Source organism: Schistocerca gregaria, chromosome 4 (assembly GCF_023897955.1).
Source record: "Schistocerca gregaria isolate iqSchGreg1 chromosome 4, iqSchGreg1.2, whole genome shotgun sequence".
NCBI lineage: Eukaryota > Metazoa > Arthropoda > Insecta > Orthoptera > Acrididae > Schistocerca > Schistocerca gregaria.
Window position 1 is genome coordinate 258,971,374 of NC_064923.1, and position 13,666 is coordinate 258,985,039.

General features: G+C 42.2%; 1 protein-coding gene across 5 annotated transcripts in view; it reads right to left on the reverse strand.

The window, feature by feature from the left end:
* Positions 1 to 13,666, reverse strand: part of LOC126267438 (adipocyte plasma membrane-associated protein Hemomucin-like) — a 250,578-nt gene that overhangs the window by 3,221 nt on the left and 233,691 nt on the right. For all 5 annotated transcript variants that reach the window (XM_049972700.1, XM_049972703.1, XM_049972702.1 and 2 more), the window contains one exon: positions 7,330 to 7,542. In XM_049972700.1, coding sequence (XP_049828657.1) covers positions 7,330 to 7,542 — 213 coding nt within the window. The remainder of the gene's footprint in view (positions 1 to 7,329; positions 7,543 to 13,666) is intronic.

Here is a 13,666-nt window from a genome sequence, read left to right on the forward strand (position 1 = left end):
CACAGATCCTGACTAGGAACAAATAGATGTTTGGAAAAATGGTTCTCAGTTTTTTGCTCAAAAATTGTATTTAGGAACTGAAATGGAGTTATTTAAGTTGGCACCTTGAGTCTGCTCTCAGAGATTCATTTTACCATTATATTATCTAACATGTCACTGTTATACATATTAATAACATTTCAATCCTCTTTTCAAGCACTACTCTAATAACTGAATAGAGCAACAATAAACCAACCTTTCTTTCAATTCATGCACAGCATTATAGTGATCTGTCGGACTGGCTATATCATAGTCCAGAATAACAAAAAAGTGAGGAAACTAGGAATGTGCTACAGCTCCCTATGTATTGCTCCCACAGGGACTATGAAGACAATCACAGTACACACACAGGCATTTAAGCAAACATTCTTTTCCATTCCATATGTGAATGGCATGTTAAAAATCATTTATAAGAGGCACAGTGAGAAGCATGCTGTGTAATACACTTAACTGTGGTTTGTAGTATGTAATTATAGATTGAGATGTAGGCTGGACATGCAGATGTTTAGATTACAATCTGAGCCCCAGAGGTCAAACTCAACCCTCCACCCTTCTCCCTTGTCATCATGCCAACTTCCAAGTAAGAAAATCATTGCGCACAGTCTGTTTCAAGTAAAAAATATCTCACTATCCTTAAGATTTTGTTTCCTTCTGTCTCAATACTTTTTCCAAGATCATTAAATACTGTGCAACAAGTCATTTGACCAAGGAAAAGACTTGTAATCAAGGTTAACCCTTTCCAAGTCTATTTTTCTACTGAAGACATTCTCCCCAGCTCTTACTTATTTCACAATAATGCATACATGTCAGACATTGTCCAACATAAGAGCCATAGCAGAAAATTGAAAGTAGATCTGAAAGAGTTAAGAACTGCATTATGGAACTACACAGTTGTATCAGTCACCATACAGCGGAGATGCTGAGTCGCAGATAGGCACAACAAAAAGATTGTCACACTTAAAGCTTTTGGCCAATGGCCTTTGTCAACAACAGCCTCACATGTGCACACACACTCACGCAAACACAACTCACACACACAACTGCAGTCTCAAGCTACTAAAACTATATTGTGAGTAGCAGCACTGGAGTATGATGGGAGTGGCAACTAGGGGGGGGGGGGGGGGAGAAGGAGTAGGCTGGGGCAGGGAGGGGGAGTAGGAGAAAAGGAAAGAAATATAAATAAATAAATTAATTAATTAAAAAAGACTGTGTGTGGAGGTGAAATGACAGCTGTGTAGAGCTGGAATGGGAGCAGAGAAGGGGCTGGATGGGCGAGGACAGCGACTAACGAAGGTCAAGGTCAGGAGGGTTATGGGAACATAGGATGTATTGATGGGAAAGTCCCCATCTGCACAATTCAGAAAAGCTGGTGTTGGTAGGAAGGATCCGTAGGGAACAGGCTATGAAACAGTCATTGAAATGAGGGGTGTCATGTTTGGTAGCGTGTTCAGCAACAGGGTGGTCCACTTGTTTCTTGGCCACAGATTGTCAGTGGCCATTCATGCAGACAGACAAGTTGTTGGTTGTCATGCCTACGTAGAATGCAGCACAGTGTTTGCAGCTTAGCTTGTAGACCACATGACTGTTTTCCAGGTAGCCCTGCCTTTGATGGGGTAGGTGATGTTAGTGACTGGAATGGAGTAGGTGATGGTGGGAGGATGTATGGGACAGGTCTTGCATCTAGGTCTATTACAGGGGTATGAGCCAAGAGGTAAGGAATTAGGAGCAGGGGTTGTATAAGGATGGATGAGTATATTGTGTAGGTCCAGTGGGTGGCAGAATACCACTGTGGGAGGGGTGGGAAGGATAGTGGGCAGGACATTTCTGATTTCAGGGCATGACGAGAGGGAATCAAAACCATGGTGGGGAATGTAATTCAGTAGCTCCAGTGCTGAGTGGTACTGAGGTATGAGGGGAATTCTCCTCTGTGGCCAGATGGTGGGGCTTTGGGAGATGGTGAGAGACTAGAAAGATAAGGCATGGGAGATTTGTTTTTGTACAAGGTTAGGAGGATAATTACAGTCAGTGAAGGCTTCAGTGAGACCCTCAGTATATTTCGAGAGGGAGTGCTTGTTGCTGCAGATTCAGCAACCACAGCTGGCTAGGCAGTGTGGAAGGGACTTCCTGGTATGGAATGGTTGGCAACTGTTGAAGTGGAGGTATTTATATAGGAGGGAAGGTACCGGGTAATTGGCTACAGGTGTTGGTCTACAAGAGCAGAGTTCTCTCAGTGGGGCCATAGTAACCAGCCACAATGGGGTGTCCTGGGTGGTTAGGTTTATGGACTTCAGGAAGCATGTAGAAGGTACGAGTGCAGAGAGTGGCAGGGGTGAGTAGAGAGATGATCTCTGGGGAGAGGTTCTGGGATGGGCCTAATGATTTGAGTAGTGACTGGAGATCCTGCTTGGTTGTTGGAATAGAGTCACTGTGGCAAGGTTTGTACGAGGAAGTATCTGACAACTGGTGGAGTCCTTCTGCCAGGTAATCCTTGCAGTTCAGAACAACAGTGGTGGAGCCTTTGTCCGCAGGTAGGATTATAATGTCAGGATCAGTTATTAGATGGTGAACTGTGGATCTTTATGTGGATGCAAGGTTAATCTGCATGTTGAAGGATCTGGGTAATGTTAGTGTGGCGAGGTTTGAGGTTAAGAAACTCTGGAAAGTTAACAGGGGATGGTTTGGGGGCAGTGGGGGTGGATCACGGTTGGATGGAGGAATGACCTGAATTAGGCAAGGTTCAATATTGGTCTTGTGTTGAGTCTGATTGGTAGGGTTGGTGGCAAAAAAGTGTTTCCACTGTAGGGACCAGGAGAAGGAGAGAAGGTTTTTAACAAGTCCTGCATGATGGAATTTGGGAGTGGGGCAAAAGATGAGAGGCCTTTGGAAAGGACTGATATTTCTGTGAGGCTAAGCCTTCTGGAGGAAAGGTTCATGACTGTGTTGTGGGTTTGTTTAGGTTCTGGATTCTGTGCCGTGATGGGAGGGAGCTTTGGAGGGTGGTGTAAGTGTACTAGATCTGCGAGACAGGGTTGTCAGCTATGAGGGGCATGGGGGAAGTTTTGAGGTTGTTGTAGAGGTGGTGGACAGTGGCACTCCTTGACAGGAGTAGGAAGTGAGCAGGATGGAGAGCTATCTGAGGTGGCGTCATGCATATTGCTGAAGTTCCTGGAGGACAAGAGTTTCAGTGTGTGTTATGGGTTCCAGGAATTTTGGATTGCATGGCAGGACAATCTTGCGGATGGAGAGAAGCTACTGCAATTAGGTTTGGGCTTTATTGGTATGGTTTTGCAGGACTATGTTTGTGAGGGGTAAGGATTGGCAGAATTTGAACAGGTGGAGGTCATTGTGGAAGGAGGGGTGGAAGCCAGAGATTGGTGATTTGATGGTAAAGCCATTAGGGGGGATTCCATGAACCAAGCAACAACACAGGAACAGTATGTGGGGCTAGGATCTGGCTAGGGATAATGAGACATTTCTGTATTGCTGCAGATGGAAGGAGCAAGGATCCGCGGTGCTGGAAAAATGCGAAAAATTACATAAATAATGTAGAATAACATCTGAAAAATTTCACGAAAATACACCCAAATACATGTAAAAATATATGAAAAAGATGAAATGGATGCAAAAGGGGGAAACAATAAGAAACCTGAGGGAGTTGACGATTGTGAAACAGGGAAAACTTGATAAAAATTGGGGAGAAGTCATAAAACTGTGGTTAGCAGGTCTGAGGGTGAATAAGTGTGAAGAAGGGGGACAGCAGGTGTGACTGGATGGTGGAATTAGCGGGTATGAAATGGGATAGAAAGGAGAAGGTGTCTGGGGTGGGGAACGGTTCGTAGGATGAGATACAATATCATGTGGCACTGGAATGATGCAGGAGTAAACACCCAAAAATACATGAAATGGCTCAGGGAGATTAATCAATTTGAAAGTATAGCATTAATTATTCCAATGGGAGATACTGCCTAACTCAGTTCACTCCTTCATCAAACCATTATCCACCATCACTACCCCCAAACCACCCCCTGTTAACTTTCCAGAGTTTCTTAACCTCAAACCTTGCCTCACTATCATTCCCCAAATCATTCATGTGCAGAAAGAACCGCAGTCCACCATCTAAAGACTGATTCTGACATTATAATCCTACCTGCGGACAGAGGCTCCACCACTGTTGTTCTGAACTCCAAAAATTACCTGTTGTAGGGATTCCGCCAGCTGTCAGGTATTTCCATCTACAAACGTTGCCACAGTGACACCAAAACAGTAACTCAAAAGGATCTCCAGTCACTGCTCAAATCCTTACGCCTATCCTAGAATCTCCTCTTGGAGTCCATCTTTCTTCTTATCCGTACCACTCCCTGCACTTGTACCTTCTACATGCTTCCTCAAGTCCATAAACCTAACCACCCAGGATGCCCCATTGTGGCTGGTTACTGTGCCCCCAATGAGAGAACCTCTGCTCTCATAGACCAACACCTGCAACCTATTACCCGGTACCTACCTTACTACATAAAAGATACCCACCATTTCCCCCACTGACTCTCCACAGTTCCTGTCCCTTTATCACACAGTGCCCTGCTTGTCACTACTGATGCCACCTCCCTGTACACTAACATTCCTAGTGCCCATGGCCTTACCACTATTGAACACTACCTTTCTCAACACCCGATGGATTCCAAACCAACAGCGTCCTTCCTAGTCGCCATGACCAACTATATCCTCACCCACAATTACTTCTCCTATGAAGGCATTACCTACAAACAAATCCAGGGTATGGCTATGGGCACCCACATGGCATCATCCTATACCAACCTATTCATGGGCCATCTAGAGGAATCCTTCCTAAACTCCCAAACCCTAAACCCCTCACATGGTTCAGAATCATTGATGACATCTTTGCTGTCTGGATCAAAGGTGAGGACACCCTATCCACATTCCTCCAGAAACTCAACAGCTTCTCCCCCATTTGCTACATCTGGTCCTACTCAACCCAAAAAGCCACCTTGCTGGATGCTGACCTCCACCTCAAAGATGGCTACATCAGTACCTCCATCCATATCAAACCTACTAACCATCAGCAATACCTCCACTTCAACAGCTGCCACCCATTCCATACCAAGAAGTCCCTTCCACACAGCCTGGCCACCCGTGGTTGCATCTGCAGTGACGTGCAGTACCTCTTAAAATATACCGAGAGTCTCATTGAAGCCTTCACTGATCGTAATTATCCTCCCAACCTTGTCCAAAAACAAATCTCCCACATTTAATCTTTCTAGTCTCCCACCATCTCCCAAAGGCCCACCGTCTGGCCACAGAGGTGTAGTCCCATCGTAACTCAGTATCACCCAGGACTGGAGCTACTGAATTACATTCTCCATCAGGGTTTCGATTCCCTCTCATTGTGTCCTGAAATGAGAAATGTCCTGCCCACTATCCTTCCCCTCCCTACTCCCAATCCCTTACCTTATGGCTCATACACCTGTAATAGACCTAGACGTAAGACCTGTCCCATACATCCTCCCACCACCACCTACTGCAGTTGAGTCACTATTGTCACCTATCCCATCAAAGGCAGGCCTACCTGGAAACCAGTCGTGTGGACTACAAGCTAAGCTGCACCCACTGTGTTACATTCTATGTAGTCATGAAAACCAATAAGCTGTCTGTCTGCATGAATGGCCACTGACAAACTGTGGCCAAGAAACAAGTGGACCACCCTGTTGCTGAACACATTGCTAAACATGATATCCTTCATTCCAATGACTGCTTCACAGCCTGTGCCATATGGATCCTTCCCACCAACACCAGCTTTTCTGAATTGCACAAATGGGAACTTTCCCTGCAATACATTGTATGGTCCTATAACCCTCCTGTCCTCAACCTTCGTTAGTCACGGCCCTCACCCATCCAGCCCCTTACCCGCTCCTATTCCAACTCTACACAGCTGTCATTCCATGACCACACACAGTATTTTATTTTTTTTATTTATTTCCTTCTATTTCTTCCCTTTTCTGCTGCTTGCCCTCCCCTACCTCCCTGCGTCTCCCCTAACCTGCAGTACTTCACTGTCTGCCATCCGCACCATACTATCCCTCCCCCTCCCTGCCCCAGCCTCCTCCTTTCCCTCACCTAGTCACCACTCCCATCATGCACTGGTGCTGGTGCTCACAGTATGGTTTCAGTTGACTGAGACTGCAGTTGCGTGTGTGAGTTGTATTTACATGAGTGTGTGTGTGCACATGTGTGTCTATTGTTGACAAAGGTCACTGGCGGAAGCTTGAAGTGTGAAAATCTTTTTGTTGTGCCTATCTGCGACTCATCGTCTCCACTATATGGTGAGTGGCAGCTTTCCTTCTCACATATTTTTGCACTCCATCCTGGATTTTCCATTGTTTGACAGTTGTATCAGTATATGTTATTAAAGGTGACTGACTTTGATCTAGGATCAGAAAATCATTGGGTCCAAAAAACATCTCAGCTATGCATTTACACATTTGGAATAACAGTTATCAAGTGGAGACTGTTCCATTACTGAGAGACACTTGTGTGCACTTGTTAAAGTGCACTAGACAGCTAGATGTTTTTTGGGCCTGTTGATGGTCTGATCCCAGGCTAAAATCGATCATCTTTGATAAAATATACTGCTACAGCTGTGTATTTGATACTGCAGTTCTTAACCTTCATTCAAGCTGTGCGAAACCACCTATGCACAATGTTTTTAACTTGTACTCAGGTGTTGCTTTTTAAATAAAACATTGTTCTGCAGTTATTTATAGAAATATAATATATAACAAGGTTTCAAACTGATTTTATTTATTTTGTGTATCTATATTAACTTTGAATGAAGAATGTGAACAATGGGAGGCATGAGAACCACAGAGAAAATACATTCAAAAATAAAACACAAGTAAAAAAACTGAACAAGAAAAATGGGTATTCTGATACTGAATTAAGCCTATTTTCTGACTGACTACTAAATGCTTCGTAATGATATTTATTTAATAAGTGAATACTGTATGATGTGAATATTGAATATTGATAATTTATTCAACTTACAGTTGGTTTTCAGTCTTGTGCTCTCCCCCCCCCCCCCCCAACCACCCTCCCCATCCCCCACCCCCCACCCAACACCCCACTCACCCCCTCACCCTTCCTTTCCCGTCCTTTTCCATGTTTATTGATTAACATGAAAGCAAAATGATAAAAATAACAATGGGACAAACATTTTTTGCTGTCTCAGTGTTAAGTTTTATGGATACGTAGAAAGAATAATGGAAGATTGAAGTTTACCTGTGATAACAGAGATTCGGTGGGAAGGTGTCCGATATAATTGTTGAATGGTGATGCTAGGTAAATATTATTACCCACAACAATGGCTTCTGAAATGTAGCGTGTAGTTCCAGAAGGACACTGCAGGCTTGTTAAGATTCTACCTTCATCATCCAACCAAACTACCATGCTACGAGCCATTGTCTCTCGGAATACAGTCTCAGTATGTCCAAGCTGCAACATACAGTCTCAATTATCGTGTTAGTTATTATCTGAAACATACAGGGTGTCCAAAGTTCCAGGTTCAAAACACTCAGGAAAGAAAACTACTGCTCAGAGTGCCATCAAATTTGTACAGCATATTATTGAAGCACGGTGAAATGTCAAGGAACAATAAATATTTTAACAAAAATTTGACCAACGTGTGGATCGCAATAGTCAGAATATGTGCACCAACAGGCACATGGCACATGGCTGTTCCTCACTTTGCATCTGGGATGCCCAGCCTGACTGTCTCCAAGAAGGATCATGCACTGCTGGTAAAGCTCTTTTACAACAATTGTGACTGTGCACCAGTAGCCCTGCAGAAGTTCTAGACTCTCAAGTATATGAAAAAAGGCATTGGTCCAATGACTGCTAAGGGTCTGGAGAAAATTATTATAAAATTTGGAAAGATAGATTCTCTTTAAGTGCGATATGGTAAATGGAGGAAAACAACTCACCTGAAGTCTTTCGAAGATGTGGTCACAGCACTATAGGAGGGGTCAAGTTGTGTTGTGCAAACATGCAGTGCATGTGGAATTACCCAAACATTGGACATGCCTATGAGCATGGTACATAAAATCTTATGAAACATGATATATGCTGTCCATACAAAATCACCCATGTTCAGGAGTTGTTTCCAGCAGACCTGCCAGTGACACAAATGTTTGCTCTGTAATTTCTTGCTCACATAGAAGTGGACAATGAATGGGTGTGGAACATTCTGTGGACAGATTAAGCCCATTTCCATCTCCAAGGACATGTCAGTATGCAAAAATTGCAGAATATGGGCATTGGAAAATCCCCACTCACATCAATCGGTACCAATTCACTCTTCAAAGGTGACTGTGTAGTGCAGGTTGATGGCATTGTTTATCGTTGTGTTACCCTTTTTTTTTTTTTTTTTTTTTTAGGAGATGAGTCCTGCGGGTACTGCATCATTACTGGTAAATGCTTTGAGAGTCTTCTGTGCACCAATATTCTACCAACCCTTCAACAGCTTGGACAGGATCTTTTTTATGCATGATTGTGCTCTTCCACACATTGCACAGCCAGTTAGTCAGCTGCTGCGTAGGTGTTTGCGAAATGTTAGAATTATGAGCCATTATTTCCCTACAGCCTGGCTGTCCAGTTCACCTGATGTTAATCTGAAAGATGTTGGGTTCAGTGCACCAATTATGAATGTAGCTGAACTGAAAGCACACATTGCGCAACGCATTCTGATTGGGACTCCTGAGATGTTCCAATCTGTTGTGGAACACGTATATTGAACATGTCTTGTGCTAGTCACATGACAAGTAGAAACTGATATTATTTTGCTTTTTATGTTGATTTTGGCCTCAGGATAGTTAAAAACTGACCTGATTTTGCTTTTTATGTTGTTTTTGGCTTTGGACAATTAAAACCCAATTTTTCCCACCCAATGTGATATGAGTTTGACTTAGTGGGTGGGCTTACCTAACTAACAGTGCCACAATTGTTGACTGCCAACTTGTGAAATGATGCACATTGAACACTATGGATGGTGTAAGATGCAAATCAGACAATAATCATCATATTATGATTCATCTGTCATTTGTAGCCGACCCAAGTTCTAAGACACTTACAGCACCATCTGTTGGTAAAAGTTCTGTTAAATATTCTTTTGGCCCATTGAGTTTCCAGTTTCCCCTGCATCAATAATATGATGTTAATTCTGAGCAGTGTTTTTTTTTCTGTTACACTTGTCCAGCCTGGAGAGAAAAACTGGTACATATATTGTGGTAATTAGTATGTGACTCAATGAAAAAAGGTGCATCAATTAAAAACCTTAACAGGAGTCTATATTTCAAACTAGTTGTAAAACAAAATATGGAAAAGATGGTTTCGTTATGGTCACATTAAGAAAATGACATTTAACAGCATATTGATGGAAGATTTTGAAATAACTGTGATGGGCCAAAGTACGGAAGAAAGCTCTCATGAATTTTGGGAGGAATAAATTCATAAACAGACTGGAAATAAATGCACCAATATGAATAAAATAATCTATGAAAAACTTTGGTTAGCTGAAAAAGCTGGCATAGCTTCATAAATAATTACAATTGTTATCCAATAATGATGAAGATTAGGCTGTATAAATTTATGAGGAAATGATTTTTTTTTTATTAATTTTGTATTCATCTTTGTCTCATAATTTTCTGCACAAACATTTGACTATCATTTTCCCAAATTATTCTATTCATCATCAGCTATTATTAAAAACCCTATGAACAGACTTTTATAAAAACTGGAACTGTTATGTTATAGATAGACATAAGGGGCAGTGTTCACGTGGTTTAGGCTACATGCTGAACTGAATGAGTTGGTTGTCAAATCAGAACACTGCAAACACATTCAATGAGAGAGGCATGTCTGTCGCTAAGTGATTATCCCAGGTGCAGGTTGGCTATCTTATGGTTCCCAGGGACAACAAAAAATTTGATTTTCAACATTTCACAAAATTATTGACTAAATTTAAAAACTTAAAATGCTGTCATAATCTCCTCATTAAGAGGTATAATCTTATGTTAATATTGAACACAATACGCCTAGAAACTGTGTGTTTGTCTTGAGGCAGCATAACACAACATGCAAATACCCAGACTTTATTCAACCAGTTTTTGAGACTGAGGTCACTTGGTGACTTCCAACAAACTCTAAATGTCATTTCAAACATGTTTGAAACTTTTACTTGCTGACATTCCACGCAAAATGGCGAAAGGAAAAAGTTTATCACTTGCACATTTTTGCTGTCCATGCAGTAAAACTTCAGCATCAGACATGAAATTTTAATTTATTGCCTCTTTGATAGTGACTCTATTCATAACATAGTTGTAGACTGTATTCACATATGCCACTGAATGTACCTGCAAGATTATATCATGATATGACACATAGATCACAAAATATGATGTCATAGAAATTCAGATGCATGAAAAAAACCCATCTTATGTTTAAAACAACATGCAGCAAAACTTCACTGAACATACCTGCAAAATTATGTCATTGTCAACATGTAGTTCAGGAGATATTGTGTCATAAACGTTGAGTTGTATAAAAAACGTCCATTTTCTTAAAATGGAGCACAAAATATGCAGACTATATTCATCCAGTGTTTCATAATGAAAGCACTTTGTGACTTTGAACAAACAACAAGCAGAATTGCAAACCTTCTTGAAAGTTTTTCTCACTGACATACTTGACATCAGATAATTAACACATTAACTCCTTTGTGAAGTAATCAGACATTTGAAGCTGTTTTATACAGGGTTTTTGATTCTTGAAAGAATAATGAATTTACTGGTATACACTGATGAGTCATGACATTATGATCACCTGTTTAATAGCATGCCGGATTGCAATGTAGCAGCAATTCTGCACGGCACATATTCGACAAACCCTTGGCAGGTCTCTGGAGGTATGCTGTCATGATGCCTTTGATTACCACCACAGGTGTTATGGAAGCCCTGGTGAATTGTTGCCCATAGTGTAATGCAGTTCCCACTGACTTGTGGCCACAGTGCAATGCATGTTTCACTTGGATGATGACATAGTAGGACACAACCATAGGCCTGGTGTAACAAAAAACATGATTCATCACACCAGGGACACATTCCCATTAATCTATGGTACAATCTTGAGGATCCCTCGACTACCACAATTGCTATTGATGTCGTTGTTGGTTAAGCCCCATTTTCAACAATGTGCACTGAACAGTGCCCTCGAAACACTTGTGTCTGCACCACCATTGTACTATGTCATCAGATATGCCACACAGCCCTACCCTACTTTACAGGCAATACTGCAGGTTCTTTGATGAGATATAGACATCCAACGCCTTGTTGCCTACTCAGGATTTCACTGTCCTTCAACTACATTCCATAGATGATCATGGCAGTTGCACACAAACAACTGATCAGCTTCACCATTTCTGAGATGTTTGTTCTCAGGTGCCAGGCTGTAAAGCAGCCCATACACAGCCGGACCGGTCCGCAAACCGGCCCGTTGAGAGGGTTGGCCCCGACTGGCTCACCAGTGTGTGAGCGATGGGCTCGCGCTCGTGTCCGAAGTTCGGGTGTGTCGCCTCCACCGGCGAGCCGCTACCTGCTTCCTCGACAGCCACCTGCTGAGCCGGGGCCACAGCTCAGGCCGGCCGCTTCCTCCGAGCCCACATTCCGTCAGTACGATGTCCGACTCTCTGTTATTCACTACTTCTTTCGTTGTCACTGCTTTTCGCTGCTTTTATGATAACGTTGTTCGAGGAAAACAAAGACTTTTGGGCGTGTTTCATTAATAATGTACAGAGAATGGCCATGTTTGTGGGAGATAAAAATCGGACTACTCCAATAGCAATATGAGGAACAAAGCCTACAAAGTTCTTATAGCTAAGCGCTAAGAGATAAATCGTGCAGCAGACAAGGCGTTTGTTATTAAACAATTAGTTCTCTATGAGCGTCTTTCCGAAGACAGTTTAGAAAAATACAGGACGCTAAATCAGCAACTAGAAGTGCTGCTGAAAACATGCCAGAACCGACACTTTGGTACTACGATCTCCTGCAGTTCACCTGGATCGAGAAGAGGTGCGATGTGGGATATCTTCACTAACACAGGGGAGGACTCTGGAGGATGACCAGACTGAGGAAATAAATGATGAGTCAGATATTGTTGTTGTAAGTATACAGACGCTTTTATTTATTAAGTATACAAAGTATAAATAAATGTTGCTGTGCACGTAAACTCTAAATGATCAAAGTTTCTTGAAATTCTAATTCATTCACGTCACTGAAAAATTGCTTGTATTTTCCTCGCACTTCCTCTGCAGAAACTGTACTGGTTTGCGTGTAGTATTGAGTCTTAACATTTGTTGACTACCTGACTGCAAGTTTTTATCAGTAAGGTTTACAGTTTGTGAGATATTGCAATCACCGACAGTATGAATGTAATTAGGGCTTTTCTTCCTTAAAAAGTTGTGCTAAACTGTACATGCAAGAACGATTCCATCAACGGTTTTTACGTCAACCGCTATTGGCGTTAATAACACTCTAAATCCGTTTGCCATTATTCCAAAAGCATTCTCAACTACCCGCCGAGCTCTGCTAAGCCTGGTAAATTTAGAGTTCTAGATACTAGTGAAATGTAGAAATCTGTAAGCTTTAGAATACCACCATCTGGCACTCAGCCATTCGTACCGGTGTGAACATATATAAACTCATAGTTTCCATTTACAACAGCGAAAAGGACAACTGGAAGTACCTTTGTAATTATAGTAATAGGAGCCACTACCCGCAGATTTTTTTATTTTTATTTTTTATTTTTTTATCAGGACATGCTTGTTACTAGTCGCTCCTCAGCAGTGATGGTAGCTCTTATATGCGCTTCTTTCTTCTCGATTTTAGGCCGTATGAGATCCAGTAATTCATAAGAAGTATTGTCATCCATACGTAAGAAGTTTTTATAATCTGTAGGCTCTTGAACTTGGAGGGTACGTAACAGATTTGTGTGAGAAAACTTGAATTTATCTCTCAACCATTCTTTCATTCATAAACGTTTCTTTTTCTTGTCTTTATCTACACATCACTGCTGCAGCCACAGCAAGTTTTCCTTCTTGTTTTGGCATGGCGAACGCTGCCACACGACTGTACGCTCGCAGCTAGAGACCGCCCAGCGGTCGGGGGTGGCCACACACAGCCCGACTTGTCGGGGCTTCAGCGAGCGGTTTGGCGGACCGGTCGGGGTGTCAATGGGCAGCTTAACAATGAGCCCTTTGTCAAAGTTTTTTATTTAATTGGATTTCCCCATTTACAAAACATATCATTGCTAGGATTATTTCCCATTCATCTCCAATTTGTTTATGTAACTTCCTCGCTGCATTATGTGCCCAAAACACCATTGGTCCGAAATTACGAGTGTTCCGGACATTTTGGAACAGTCCTGCTATTCCATGACACAAACGCAGTTTCGTGGAGCGTCGCTGCGCGAAATCACGAATGTTCCGGAAATTTTTGAACAGGCCTTGTATTCCATAATACGAAAGAGATTTTGTTGAAGGTCGCAACTGGATAGAACGTCCATCCAA